At 43.0% G+C, this 15,270-nt stretch overlaps 1 protein-coding gene across 5 annotated transcripts in view; it reads right to left on the bottom strand.

Annotated features, from left to right (window-relative positions):
* btbd8 (BTB domain containing 8) overlaps positions 1–5,125 on the bottom strand; it is a 106,233-nt gene extending 101,108 nt beyond the window's left edge. For 2 of the 5 annotated variants that reach the window (XM_068036766.1, XM_068036771.1), the window contains exons 1-2: positions 4,701–5,110; positions 2,065–2,264 (exon numbers count right to left, since the gene is read on the bottom strand). In XM_068036766.1, the coding sequence (XP_067892867.1) occupies positions 2,065–2,201 (137 nt within the window). In that variant the 5' untranslated portion in view covers positions 2,202–2,264; positions 4,701–5,110. Of the gene's footprint in view, positions 1–2,064; positions 2,265–4,700 lie in introns of all 5 variants that reach the window. The other 3 variants (XM_068036769.1, XM_068036767.1, XM_068036770.1) reach the window with 3 other exon arrangements.
* Positions 5,126–15,270: the final 10,145 nt, after the last annotated feature.

Genomic DNA, 15,270 nt, shown 5'->3' with positions numbered 1-15,270 from the left:
CAGAAATTCTGACTGATTTCCTTTTCTTTAAAGAAAGGGCACTAAGGCGAATAGTAGTCCTCTGCTGCAATCCCAATTGAAATTTGGCTATAGAGTTTCTGGTCTTTATGAATAAGTGGTATATTTAGCCACTTTCGGCTGAGCCATTGGGATGCCAATTCTCAGCACTTAGCAGCTTGAATGGAAAGTCCAAGCTACATCATCCTCCAGGTCTGGACTCATCTTTCACTCATTGCTCCCCTGAAGTTGGTACAACTAGCCCCAAATCACTTCATCCTATCACCTCTTCCAATTTTCTTCAAAAACCAACCATACTTCAGTTTTACCCATCCATTATAACCTCCTCTGGTGTTGTCCTCTCTTTGTAAAGTGACCCAAGAGCAACTTCTACTTGACAGATGTTGGGGTGGGGTGGGGTGGAACGAGACGAGGGAAGACTTTTATTGACTATGTACCATGTTCAATACTCAACATTGGCATATATTTAGCTCAGCTCCTCTATTTCAGGTCAGTGCTCCTTTTCTTTCCCCTTTCTTTTAAAGTAGCAAAAATCCACATTTTTATGTACATACCCTGGTTTTCACCTAGTTTTTAAAAAAAAATGCATTTCAACATGGCCTGCACCATTTTAGGAGTAGCATGGCAGCAACAATTGCCTCCAAACCTCATCCTCATTTCCCAATATGCATGACTTTATTCTAGTTTGCAGCCTGTCATTAGCAAAATGGTGTTCGATAGACAATCACTGTGGCAGGAATAAAAACAACTTCAGGTTGGGGCAAGAACAACAGAAAAATGAGATGACACCAAGGGAGGAAGAGGAAGACCACACAAACTGCAGCAGTCAGAGAATGGGGAACATGAAATCACTACACTGGGTGGGGTTGGGGGAGCAAGGGGGCAGGTAGAAGGGAGACATTAGAGACCAGAAATAGCATGGGTGAGAGATGAATAGGACTGAGAATGGGACAGGATGCCAACAACTTCATTTCCAACAAGATGAAAATTATCCAGGATAAATCTCAGGAAGCTGGAAAGGAGAAATCCACAGCTTGCCCTCTCATCTACACCACGCATTAAGGACAGGCCAATTGCTTGCATATTACTGGCCTTCCTCCTACCCACAAGTATTAGACAGATAGTCACACAAGTCTATACTCATGCAGTCTGCTACTTAAAAGATGCAAGAGAAGGGGGAAGGGTAGTCTTCATTTTCAAAGATTCACACTTTGGACTCAAATCTATTGAGATAGAGAAGCAGATCACACTACAAGTTTTGGCCCTTGAGTTAGGTTTCAAAATTTAAAAACAGTAGTTGCTACCTCAATTAATTTTAAATCTGAATCAATAGAATTTTGTTAGCCAAGGGTATTAAGGGATAAGGAGCCAAGTCAGATAGATGCAGTTGTTTACAAATCAGCCATGATCTCTTGAATGGTGGAACAGGCTTAAGGGCTGAATGGTCTCAGTTTCTATAATTAAAAAAGGAATATATTCCTTTATTACCCACTATTTTTAAGAAACAAAAATTAAGAAATCCCAAACTTTGTATTGGCCACAAAAATGGTCATCCAAAAAGAATTTAACAATCTATTAATTTTTAGTTACATAAACAAATAACTTCAGTTGGGTACCACTGCTTGGAGAAAAAAGTTCTTACTGCTATCCAATCAATACCGGCATTTCTGAGCGTGTTTGTTATGTAATGCAAGTCCAGTATGATATATTCCCAGCGAGAACACAAACTGATAGTTAAGTCAGTTTGGTCACTAATATTTGATGCTAACATGAAAGGGATCTACAATACAAAATGAATTGCATTGGTTCCTTCTCCTGTTCACACGTGTCAGTCTAATCTACATTAAATATTTTGCCATGCTTACATGTGTGCCTAAATTAGAAGTGACTTCAAGGTAATTTGTTATATGCAACACACTTTGGGATGTTTCTGTTACACAATAGGGCACTATACCCTAGAAAAGAAGAAAGAAAATTTTGCAATAATATTTATCAAATAAAACATTCCTTCCGCTAAACATTGCTTATAGGAAGGATTTTTCATACCCGAGGAGATCCTGGTTTAACTGCAGAGCCAGTGTTTCTTTCAATATTTGTCTTTCATTTTTCACTCTCTCTTGGAAACCATTGGTGTCTTCCAGATTTGGTACTCTTTGTACAATTCCCCCATTCCAGGTTGCCATTTCTAGGGTTCTTCGTATTAGTCTTGTTGGTATTTCTTCTTTTTCATCTCACAGAAAACAAATCTGGTCAAAAAGACACAAGTTTAAAAAAAATGACTAAGTTGCACAAACCACATTGCTCTGTTATGCCAAGAAACCTGGATGTGTCAAAGCACTCATCTTGCCAGCTCCAATCCAGATGCTCCCAATTTTCAACTGCCTGTCACCCATTTTCCAGGCACAAAACAGGTGAATGAGTTGAATTTCTACTTCAATCTGTGCTACATTAGTATCCCTCTAGCTCTATTATTTAAATCATAATGAAATGTGTCAGTATAGATTCTAAGGTATGGTAGATATTGGATAGCAAATTAAAAAGGCTGTATTTCAATCTCAGAATCCTGCTATTTACAATGCACATTACAAAGTGACACTATGACTTAATTACAAACATCAATTACTTTCTAAACATTGCACTATTCTGCAACATACTTTTACTATCGATCATTAATCTACTGAAATATTTCAGTTTACATGTGGCAGTTATTTCAATTTAATCAATGGTCGTATTTACTCTCAATTGTCTATATTAATTTAATTTTAAATCGTTGCAGGTAAATAAAGAAAGAACTTGTATCATGACCTCAGGACATCTCAAAGCACTCAGCCAATTCAGTACATTTGAAGTCTAGCCACTGTTGTAATGTAGGAAACGCAGCAGGACACAGCAAGATCCTACAAGCAGCTATGAGATAAGTGACCAGATAATGTTTTGTTGCTTGAGGGATAAATATGGATCAGGAGACTGGCAAAAAGTCCCCTACTCTTGCTTTGAATAGTGCCATTGGATCTTTTACTTCTACCCAAGAGTAGACAAGGCCTTGATTTAATATCTTATCCAAAGGCAGCACCTCTGTCAGTGCAGCACTTCCTCAGTACTGTGGTTTATGTGCTTAAGTCCCTAGAGTGGGACCTGAACATTCAACCTTCTGACTAAGGAAAGAGTGAATCACTCAGCCACAGTGATATCTTTTCAGAAATGCTGGAAATACTCAGCAGGTCTGGCAGCATTTGAACTTCTGATGAAGGGTTACTAATCTGAAACATTAACTCTGCTTCTCTCTCCACAGATGCTGCCAGACCTGCTGAGTATTCCCAGCATTTCTTGTTGTTATTTCAGATTTCCAGCTTCTGCAGTATTTTGCTGATATCTTTTCAGAGTTCAATTCACCGCATAGTATGTCTGTTTTAGGTTATGAAAAAAATTGCTTGAGATTTCAAAATATTACAAGGTAATATCTGTGGGCAGCACAGTGGCCTAACCCGTTATAATAGTGGGCGGCACAGTGGCTGGCACCACAGCCTCACAGCTCCAGTGACCTGGGTTCGATTCTGGGTACTGCCTGTGCGGAGTTTGCAAGTTCTCCATGTGACTGCGTGGGTTTTCGCCGGGTGCTCCAGTTTCCTCCCACAGCCAAAGACTTGCAGGTTGATAGGTAAATTAGCCATTATTAATTGCCCCCAGTATAGGTAGGTGGCAGGGGAGTTGAGGGAAGGTGGGGATGTGAGAGGGTAATGGGATTAATGTAGGATTAGTATAAGTGGGTGGTTGATGGTCGACACAGACCCGGTGGGCTGAAGGGCCTGTTTCAGTGCTGTATCTCTAAATAAATAAATAAGGTAGCACATTTACAGTCACAGCAACTTTGTATAGCATGACAACCAAAAAAGTGGCAGCATGATTAGTATTAAACTCAATGTGCCCTATGAAATACATATACTAGGATAACAGGTGATATTAAATGGAAATGAATTAAATTATTAGGTTTTCAGGAGGCCATCAATCTTAAGAATGAAACTCAACTGGTTTTTATCATTTAGACCCAATACTAAGTGATTTTTTAAAATCTATACAAATTGTTCTCATTCCTTAAAATATACTCATCTGTTGTGAGTTGACAGCTACAAGAAATTAAACACAAATGTAAATAGTACAGATGTGCACTCAAACCTAAAGATGCTTTACTTTTTTTTTTACATACTGCTTGCATTAATTTTCTCTCCTGCTTCAGGCTTTTATTTTTATAAATTCAGTGTTCAGGTCGCCAGCACAAATGGCAGTAAAACAAAAAACATAGTTTTATAACTGAGTGTCATCTTTAAATTGCAAATCAAAGTGAATATTAGCTTGTGGAATAAATGGCAAACAAAGCAATGCCCATTAAATATATAAATAGCAGCTGAAAATATACAATACAAAAATTTCCTTTACACAATGCACTGAAAAGCAGAAAGTGACCGAATAAACCCCTCCTCTGAAGCATCAACCATAATGTGACCAGCAGTTTCGGTAGCTGGGTACAATGAGTGACCTACTTGCTTACAATATCTGTCCTAACATTACACAATCTGCATCATAACAGACTGGTTTTTTTGTTGGGAGGGAAGGCGCAGACTTATTTGACATGAAAAGGGGAGTGTGCAGAAAGCAGGAAGCGCTCATTCTAAAATTCAAATTACCTCACGTACAGTTCACTGGGGTGTCAGTAAAACACTGAGTTCTTCGACTACACGATATAGCGCCCACGGTTATATTCACTCACACCATGGGCTTAGGCCAGACCATACCACAAAACTCTTGGAGGCCAGAAAGCGCTCGCTGGGGGCAGGGTTGATCTTTATCCCTCTCTAACAGTGACAGACACCGCCAGGTAAGCAGATAAGCGCCAGCAAACTGCATTAAAGGCGCAATCCCGAGAGGCAATGCGACGAGCCTCCCAGCAGCTGGGCTCCCGCAGGGCAAGGCAATGGTGCTGCGTGGGAAAGCACTGGGCCAAATCGGCCCTTTAAACCTGTGAGCTGCCGCTGCTCACACACCCACTGTATCCTTTCAGCTCCGGCTTCTGTTGCTAAGTTCCGTCTCGCTACAAAAACGCCTCGAACCCCCGACTGCGTGACGTCACAATGCGGCTCCCTCCCGCCTCCATCCCTAGCGCCATTTTCACTGGTTCATGCCGCGGCGTCACGCGATGTCAACTGGCCAATCACCTGACGCTGCCGGGGCTGCTGGTGTTTGCCCCAGGTGGGCTCCCCAGGTCTACCTGTCCATTGAAACACAAGGGAGCTGGCAGCATGTGTGGGGAAAGATGTTGTTTCTCTCTCTGCAGGTACTGCCTGACCTGTTGAGTGTTCGCAGCATTTTCTAATTATTATTTGCAAATTTCTAGCATCTGCAGTATTTTGCTTTTGTACTTGTACCTATAATTGGGGCAGAAATAGGCCAGTGGTAAGCGATATTAGAAGGCAGGTGAAACAAAGGCAAACATCAAATAGGATCAACATTAGGAATAATGTTAAGACAAAGTTAAGGGAACTCTGAATGCACACAGCATTCACAACAAGGTAGATGATTTGAAGGCACAAATAGAGGTAAAGAGGTATGATTTAATTGCCATTATGGTGACATGGTTACAGGGTGACCAGGACAGGGAACTGAATATTCAAGAATATTTGTAATTTAGGAAGGATAGGTGCAGGGGAAAAGGAGGTGGGGCAAGTGCTGTTAATAAGGGACGAGATCAGTACATTAGTGAGAGAGGATCTTAGATGGAAGACGCAAGATGTAGAATCAGTTTGGGTGGAGCTAAGAAACAGCAAGAGGCAGCAGAAATTGGTGGGAGTTGTTAATAGGCCACCCAACAGTAGTGGTAATGTTGGGCACAGTATAAATCAGGAAATTAGAGCTGCATGTAGCATGGGCAATACAGTAATAATGGGCGGCTTTAATTTACATAAAGACTGGGTAAACCTAATTAGCACCAATGCTGTGGAGGACGAATTCCTGGGTTATGTACGAGATGGGCTTCAGGAGAAGTATGTTGAAGAACCGACTAGGGATCGAGCTATTTTATATTAAGTATTATGTAATGAGAAAGGACTAAGTAATAACCTTGCTGTAAAGGAGTCATTAGGAAATAGTGACTATAATGTGATAGAACTTTACATTAAGTTTGAAAGAGATATAGTTCATTCTGAAACTAGAGTCTTAAATCTGAACAAAGGAAACTATGAAGGTATAAGGGGCAAGTTGGCTATGGCGGATTGGGAAAATACATTAAAAGATTTGACAATAGACTAGTATTTAAAGAAGTATTAAATGATTTACAACAAATGTACATTCCTCTAAGACATAAAAACCCAGCAGGAAAGGTGAATCAACCGTGGCTAACAAAAGAAGTTAAAGATTACATTAGATCAAAGGAAGTGGCTTATAAGGTTGCCAGAAAAAGTGGTAAGCCTGAGGATTGGAACCAATTTAGAATCCAGCAAAGGAGGACCAAGAAACTGATAAAGAAAGGGAAAAGAGAATATGAATGCAAGCTAGCTAGAAACATAAAGGTAGACTGTAAAAGCTTCTTTGGGTATGTGAAAAGGAAAAGATTAGCAAGGACAAATGTGGATCCATTACAGGCAGAGACTTTGTGATGGAGAATGGGGAAATTGGCAGAGAGACTAAACAATTACTTTTTGTCTGTCTATTGGAGGAAGATACAGAAAATGTTCCAGAGATATTGGGGAACCAAGGGACTTGCAAAAATGATGAACTGAGAGAAATTAGTATCAATAAAGGGTAGTACTCAAAAAATTAACTGGATTGAAAGTTGATAAATCCCCTGGACTAGATAAGCTACATCCCAGAGTATTGAAGGAGGTGGCTATAGAGATAGTGGATGCATTGGTGGTTATCTTTCAAAATTCTGTAGACTCTGGAAGGGTTCCTGCAGATTGGAAAGTAGCAAATGTAACTCCACTATTTAAGAAGGAAGCCAGAGAGAAAACAACTACAGACCTGTTAGATTGGCATCAGTAGAATGTAAAATGTTAGAATCTATTATAAAGGATGTGATAACTGGACACTTAGAAAATAATGATATGATTGGGCAGCATCAACATGGATTTGTGAAAGGGAAATCATTTTTGACAAACCTGTTGGAGTTTTTTGAGGATGTTACCTGTAGCATAGATAAAGAAGAACCAGTGGATGTGGTGTATTTGGATTTTCAGAAGGCTTTTGATAAGGTCCCACACAGGTTAGTGATCAAAATTAGAGCACATGCAGCCTCTTCCACTGAAACGTCACTCTCTGCTACCTTCAGGCAGCTGCCAGGATTAAAGATGGCACTGCTCAATTTATCACAGAAAAACAAATTCAACCCAAAAATCCCCTCAATGGCTGCCATCACTGCCTGCATCTCACACCCAACAGTCCCCCGCTCCCTCCTGCCATTGCGCTTCTCTCTATTGGTCCCTCCTGCGCCAGACTTCTCGCCGCTGGCTCCCCGCTGCCTTCCCATAAGCACTCGCTCCAGCCTTGCCGTTCCACACCCCCCAGCAGCCGCTCGCTCCAAAACTCGCCACTGCTTGTCCCCCCTTCCCCTCCCCTTGGACGATAGTTCCCTGCACCTCACTTCCCCCCCACCCCGCTCTCCAGCCACTCGCCCCCGCTTCCCCGCCCCTCCAGCCGCTAGCTGCGGGCTGCGCCACTTCCCTCCTCTCGGCCACTTGCTCCCACGTTCGATTATTCTCCGCCGTGCCGGTCGAAGAAGCAAGGTGGGTCGCGAGGGGTGACGGGGTAGGAGCGAGTGGCCGAGAAGAGGGAAACAGCATGGCCTAGAGCTAGTGCCTGGAGGTGGGGGTGGGGGGTAGTGGTGAGTCATAGAGTTATACAGCACAGAAACAGGCCCTTCCGCCCATCGTGTCTGTGCTGGCCATCAAGCACCTAACTGTTCTAGTCCCATTTTCCAGCACTTGGCCCATAGCGTTATATGCTATGGCATTTCATGTGCTCATCTAAATACTTCTTAAATGTTGTGAGGGTTCCTGCCTCCACCACCTCTTCAGGCAGTGCGTTCCAGATTCTAACCATCCTTCGGATGAAAAAACTTTTCCTCAAATCCACTCTAAACCTCCTGCACCTTACCTTAAATCTATGCCCCCTGGTTATTGACCTCTCCGCTAAGGGAAAAAGTCTCTTCCTATTAACCTATCAATGCCCCTCATAATTTTGTATACGTCAATCATGTCTCCTTCATCCTTCTCTATTCCAAGGAAAACAACCCTAGCCTTTTCAGTCTCTCTTCATAGCTGAAATGCTCCAGCCCAGGCAACATTCTGGTGAATCTCCTCTGCACCCTCTCCAGTGCAATCACATGCTTCCTATAGTGTGGTGCCCAGAACTGTACGCAGCACTCCAGCTGTGGCCTAACTAGCGTTTTATACAGCTCCATCATAACCCCCCTGCTCTTACATTCTATGCCTCGGCTAATAAAGGCAAGTATCCCATATGCCTTCCTAACCACCTTATCTACCTGTGCTGCTGCCTTCAGTGATCTATGGACAAGTACAACAAGGTCCCGCTGACTCTCTGTACTTCCTATCGTCCTACCATCCATTGTATATTCTCTTGCCTTGTTAGTTCTCCCAAAATGCATCACCTCACACTTCTCAGGATTAAATTCCATTTGCCACAGCTCCGCCCATCTTACCAGCCCATCTATATCATCCTGTGATCTAAGGCTTTCCTGCTCACTATTTACGACACCACCAATTTTCGTGTCATCTGTGAACTTATTGATCATACCTCCTATATTCATGTCTAAATCATTAATGTACACGACAAACAGTAAGGGTCCCAGCACCGATCCCTGTGGTACACCACAGGTCACAGACTTCTATTTGCAAGAACAGCCCATGACCATTACCCTCTGTTTCCTGCCACTAGCCAATTTTGGATCCAATTTGCCAAATTTTGCTGGATCCCATGGGCTCTTACCTTCTTAACTAATCTTCCATGCAGGACTTTATCAAAAGCCTTACTGAAGTCCATGTAGACTACATCAACTGCTTTACCCTCATCTACACATCTAGTCACCTCCTCAAAAAATTCAATCAAGTTAATTAGACACAATCTCGCCCTGACAAAGCCGTGCTGACTATTCCTGATTATTCCTTGTCCCTCCAAGTGGAGATTAATCCTATCCCTCAGAATTTTTTCCAATAGTTTCCCGACCACTGATGTTAGACTCACCGGCCTGTAATTACCTGGTCTATCCCTGCTACCCTTCTTGAATAATGGTACCACATTCGCTGTCCTCCAGCCCTCTGCCACCTCTCCCGTGGCCAGAGAGGATTTGAAAATTTGTGTTAGAGCCCCTGCTATCACCTACCTTGCCTCACATAGCAGCCTGGGATACGTCTCATCTGTGCCTGGGGATTTATCCACTTTTAAGCCCGCTAAAACATCTAGTACTTCCTCCCTTTCAATACTAATATGTTCAAGTATATCGCAATTCCGCTCCCTGATCACTACACCTGCACCGTTGTTCTCCACAGTGAAAACAGATGAAAAGTAAGCATTTAAAACCTCACCTATGTCCTCCGGCTCCACACACAGATTGCCACTTTGGTCCCTAATGGGCCCTACTCTTTCCCTAGTTATCCTCTTGCCCTTAATATACTTATAAAACATCTTAGGATTTTCCTTTATCTTGCCCGTCAATGTTTTTTCATGTCCCCTCTTTGCTCTCCTAATTATTTTTTTAAGTACCCCCCTACACTTTCTATACTCCTCTAAAGCCTCCGTTGTTTTCAGTGCTCCGAATCTGTCATAAATGTCCTTTTTTTCCTGATCCAATCCTCTATATCCCTTGACATCCAGGGTTCCCTGGACCTGATAGTCCTACCCTCCACCTTAACGGGTACATGTGGCTCTGAACCCTCACTATTTCCTCTTTGAATGACTCCCACTGGCCTGATGTAGACTTTCCTACAAGTAGCTGCTCCTAGTCCACTTTGGCCAGATCCTGTTTTATCAAATTGAAATCAGCCTTTCCCCAATTCAGTACCGTTATTTCTGGCCCGTCTTTGTCCTTTTCCATAACTACCTTAAATCTTACAGAGTTATGATCATTAGCCCTGAAATGCTCCCCCAGTGACACTTCTACCACTTGTCCAGCTTCATTCCCTAGAAGTAGGTCCAGTACTGCCCCTTCTCTTGTTGGAATTTCTACATACTGGCTCAAAATGTCCTCCTCTATGCATTTTAAGAAATTCCTCCCTCTTTAAGCCTTTTGCACTAAGACTAGCCCAGTTGATATTAGGTAAGTTGAAATCCCCTACTATTATTAGCCTATTATTTTTACACCTCTCTGAGATTTGCCTACATATCTGTTCCTCTATCTCTCCCTGACTGCTTGGAGGCCTGTAGTACATGCCCAGCCAAGCGATTGCCTCCCTTTTGTTCTTAGGTTCTCCCCATATGGATCATTTGAGGAATCTTCTAAGATATCATCCCTCCTTACTGCAGTAATTGACTCTTTGATCAACAGTGCAATACCACCTCCTCTTTTGTCCCCTCCTCTATCACGCCTGAAGATTCTATACCCTGAAATATTGAGTTGCCAGTCCTGCCCCTCCCTCAGCCATGTCTCTGTGATAGCTATAATATCATAATCCCATGTGCTAATCATTGCCCTCAATTCATCTGCCTTATTAGTAAAACGCCTTGCATTAAAGTAAATGCAATCCAACCTTGCATTTTTCACTTGTGCCTTAACAGATCTATATTTGTTCTGCCTTCCAGACTGACTCAGTTTCTCTTCTATATTTGGCTGTGCCTCACCCCCTACTGTACCTCCACTCTGTATCCCATCCCCCTGCCAAATTAGTTTAAACCCTCCCCCCCACCAACAGCACTAGCAATCCTCCCAGCAAGGATGTCGGTCCCGTTCCGGTTCAGGTGCAATCCGTCCAACTTGTACAGGTCCCACCTTGTGCCAGAAACAGAGTGATCCAGGAACCTAAAGCCTTCCCTCCTGCACCATCTCCTCAGCCATGCATTCATCTCTCTATCATCCTATTCCTATACTCACTAGCACGTGGCACCGGGCGTAATCCAGAGGTTACAATCTTTCAGGCCTGGAGCGAGCGGCTGAAGGGGGGGAAGCGGCCGGTGGGGAGGAGGGAGGAGGGAGGAGGGGGAAAAAGCATCGAGGGCGGAATTAAGTAGCTGAGGGGGGTGGGGGAGCGAGGGAAGGCAGCAACATGGGGGGATCAAGCAGGGTGAAGTGGCGATTGAAGCAGGAATGGTGGGAGGGAGTGGGGTTCAATTCAGGTGAATGGAGACGATATTGAGGGTGCTGAGTGGAAGACACGGATACACGATGACGTTGGCGTTACGTAATGACGTTGACGTTACGCGATGACGTCTTCCCGCGCATTCACCAATTAGTCCCGGCAAGACGTAGGCTGCGCATGCACAGCATCTCTCAGAGCAGGAGACCGTTTACGCATGTGTACAGCTTGGAGCACTCTGATGAGGTCGGTGGGCCGCTGCGTTGTTAGGAGTCACTTTGTTTCTTAAATGGTGAAAGGTTGGGAAGTGGTGAATCTGTGGAATTCTCTATCCCAGAGGGCTGTGGAAGCTCAATCATTGAGCATGTTCAAGACAGAAATCGATAGATTTCTGAATACTAGGGATTCAGAAATCAAGGGATATCGGGGTAGTGGGGAAAATGGAGTAGACGTAGATGATCAGCCATGATCTGTTTGAATGGTAGAGCAGGCTCAATGGGCCGAATGGTTTACTCCTGCCGTAACTCTTGATTCCCTTAACTCTCTGTAAGTGAATTATTGTTTGCAACATTTTATGAATGAATCAAATATTAACAAATACTAGGCTTTGCCCACAACCACAATTGACAAAGAGCAGCAGAAAGTAAAGAATGGTAAATTTTTTGGTATTTTTTGTGTTACCAGAATACTGCTGGGGCAAATACTGAAGCGACATAAGGTACATGAATTTAACCGCGGCTTTGGAATAGGAAGACATATTTTAACTTCCCAGAACAATTGTGAATAATTTAAAAAATAAAAACAAAAATTGCTGGAAATACTCGGCAGGTCAGGCAACATCTGTGGAGAGAGAAACTGAGCTAATGGCCTTTAATCAAAACTGTTGAGTGTTTTTGACATTTCAAGCATCTGCAGCATTTTGCTTATGTTTCACTGAATAATTTTTAGTTTGTTTCCCATGTTTTTCCCTCTTCAGGTTGTTAACTCATGTTTGGCTTTGGTTCCAGGGACACCAGTAGCCCTCCAAGCCATTTTTCATCTATGAACCTAGAGAGTGAGGCCGAGGCTTTTCTCCTCCCTTTCCCACCCAACCAATTTTTAACAAATTGAGGATGGAGCCAGAAAACAAATCAGGGAAAAGCTTCCTGCAATTTTCCGCTGACTGGTCTGTTGGGCGGGGGCAATTTGTGTATGCTCATATGTGGCAGGCACATGGTAAAGAGATACAATTGGCATCCTCGGAATGCTGAACAAAAAAAGGCTGCTTGGTATTCAGTGTTCAGACATTGGCAGAGAGGGCAGAAACTGAAGAGAGATGAATGCAATTGTTCTAGAGAGAAATCACACGCAGCCCCCTTCAGCCAATTTCAAACCAGACACATTTTTCTATTAAGGTGGATCCCTGGTTGCAGCAACTTTCCAATCCCATAATGTTTGTCAATCCCTGACTGAAGCCAGAAGGTCACCACCAAATGTAAATAATCCACACAGTAGAAATACAGCCAGGGTTCAAGGGACATCCCAGGGTGAATGGAAGTGCTGCCCTGCCGGAGATGGACTCTAAATGGGCAAGGTGGGTGTGGATGCCTTTGCCTTAACAGCAAGCTACTTACCTTGAAGGGCAATGCAACCGAGCTCAATTTTGTTCTCACCCAATGCACCCACACTTTCTAGCTGGCATTTGGTAATTACCAAGAGTTGGAGCATTGTCTGCTTTATCATCTTGTTCACTCTAGTCATCAGTCCCCCATCCTCTGCCCTGGCTGACATCAGCCAACCAAGCACAAACTAGGAATTGAATGGGTATCTACTTTTGTAAGATTGGGCACTACATCAGCTCACTAAGTCACCAGTGGTATTTTTTTAAAGGTTACTGTTATTTATTTTGTCACATTTTGCCAAGTCTAAAACTAGCCCAGGTGGAGGAGGCCAGTGCAAGTTTTGGGGGAAATAATGCTCTAAACTTTGTAGTAAAGCAACTTGTGTGACCTCAACCTTCCTCTGGTATAGGAGATACATAGCTTTAAATTAGGTCTCACTCTACACTGCAGGAGTTTCCAGCTCGTGCCTCTTGCCAGCTATTTGCTTTAGCAATGCAGATTTAAGTTCAGAGCCTCTTGTTCTTTATTATTCTTTAGTATTGTATTACAATTTGTATTATTTTTGTACCCAGGTTTTGTATTGATTTCTGTATATATTTGGCGTTAATTCCCAGTTTTGGTGTACGGTCATTATTTGTATTCTTTCTTTCCCCATCTATATTGTTTCTATTTTTGTGGCTGGGACCAGCTGCGGCTCTCCGTGCTGGTGTCATTGAACTTTCTTTTGTGATCCTGGATAGTTTAGTTTAGTTTAGTTTTAGTTCAGAGATACAGCACTGAAACAGGTCCTTCGGCCCACCGAGTCTGTGCCGACCATCAACCACCCATTTATACTAATCCTACACTAATTCCATATTCCTACCACATCCCCACCCTGTCCCTACCACCTACCTATACTAGGGGCAATTGCTAATGGCCAATTTACCTATCAACCTGCAAGTCTTTGGCTTGTGGGAGGAAACCGGAGCACCCGGAGGAAACCCACGCAGACACAGGGAGAGCTTGCAAACTCCACACAGGCAGTACCCAGAGTTGAACCCGGGTCTCTGGAGCTGTGAGGCTGCGGTGTTAACCACTGCGCCACTGTGCTAAAAATTTTTGAATTGGCCAGCTGTTGATAGTTTATTGTTAACTCTGCAATACCAGCTACCTGCAGTAGGGCGGCGCAGTGGTTAGCACCGCAGCCTCACAGCTCCAGCGACCCGGGTTCAATTCTGTGTGGAGTTTGCAAGTTCTCCCTGTGTCTGCATAGGTTTTCTCTGGATGCTCCGGTTTCCTGCCAAAAGACTTGCAGGTTGGTAGGTAAATTGGCCATTATAAATTGTCACTAGTATAGGTAGGTGGTAGGGAAATGTAGGGACAGGTGGGGATGTGGTAGGAATATGGGATTAGTGTAGGATTAGTATAAATGGGTGGTTGATGGTCGGCACAGACTCGGTGGGCCAAAGGGCCTGCTTCAGTGCTGTATCTCTAAACTAAAAAACTAAAGCTAAAACAAATGATAATAACAAAAACCAAAACTTTTATTACTCAATTTACCTTTTAATCATGCCTGCTTAACAAGAATAGGCTCTCCAGTTGAAAGAATCTACGATTATTTCTACTCTACATCGCGTTGAATGAAGTTCAGCACAGTAGTATAACTTTGCTTCTAATGTCTAACTTGCCCTCTGTACTGGCTCGGAAATGCATCACCTCATCCAATGGATATTCAGAAGAGCAGAAATGTGAAAAAACAAAACTTAATCTTTAGGGTTGGGACAATGTGCCAATTTCTACCAATGTGGACAAAGCACCAATTATGTAAAAAACTTGCTGCACCACAGAGTAAGAAAATGTTGGTTCACTCTGCAATTTCCCACATGGTTATCTTCCCCAGTCCATCTGATGGAGCTGCATGGTGCTTCACCACAAACAGGGAAAATCAGATGGTGAATGTATCTAGGCCACCATCTCGGCACTTTGTTCCACAGAGCCATTGGCAGAACCATAGGAACATTTGCCTTCCACCTCTGGTTGCAGAATGTTTTGGCGGCACAAGGAATCTAAAGAAAGTGGAGAGAAACAAAAGTATTATAAATATAAAAAGCAGGAGGATTTTCTCCTTCCAACCAACATTGTCAACTTTCTGAAACTACTTTTTATCAGTAAAAGCTTGTCCAGACAGCTATAAACTTGATTAGCAACAAACAGTGTGACTCCCCCTAAGGGAAGATCACCATTCACAGATACACTAATTTGCAAATTTGAAATTCTGTCCAGTCACATGGAACTGATTTATTTCGCATTCGAGAACTGTGGTAGAATTTCTGGACCAAAATAAAAATACATTTCTGCAATTGTTCCAATTACTTCAA

The sequence above is a fragment of the Heterodontus francisci genome, chromosome 8 (assembly GCF_036365525.1).
Source record: "Heterodontus francisci isolate sHetFra1 chromosome 8, sHetFra1.hap1, whole genome shotgun sequence".
In the NCBI taxonomy this organism is placed as follows: domain Eukaryota; kingdom Metazoa; phylum Chordata; class Chondrichthyes; order Heterodontiformes; family Heterodontidae; genus Heterodontus; species Heterodontus francisci.
The sequence above is the reverse complement of the archived record's forward strand: the minus strand, read 5'-3'. Positions and strand labels throughout refer to the sequence as shown.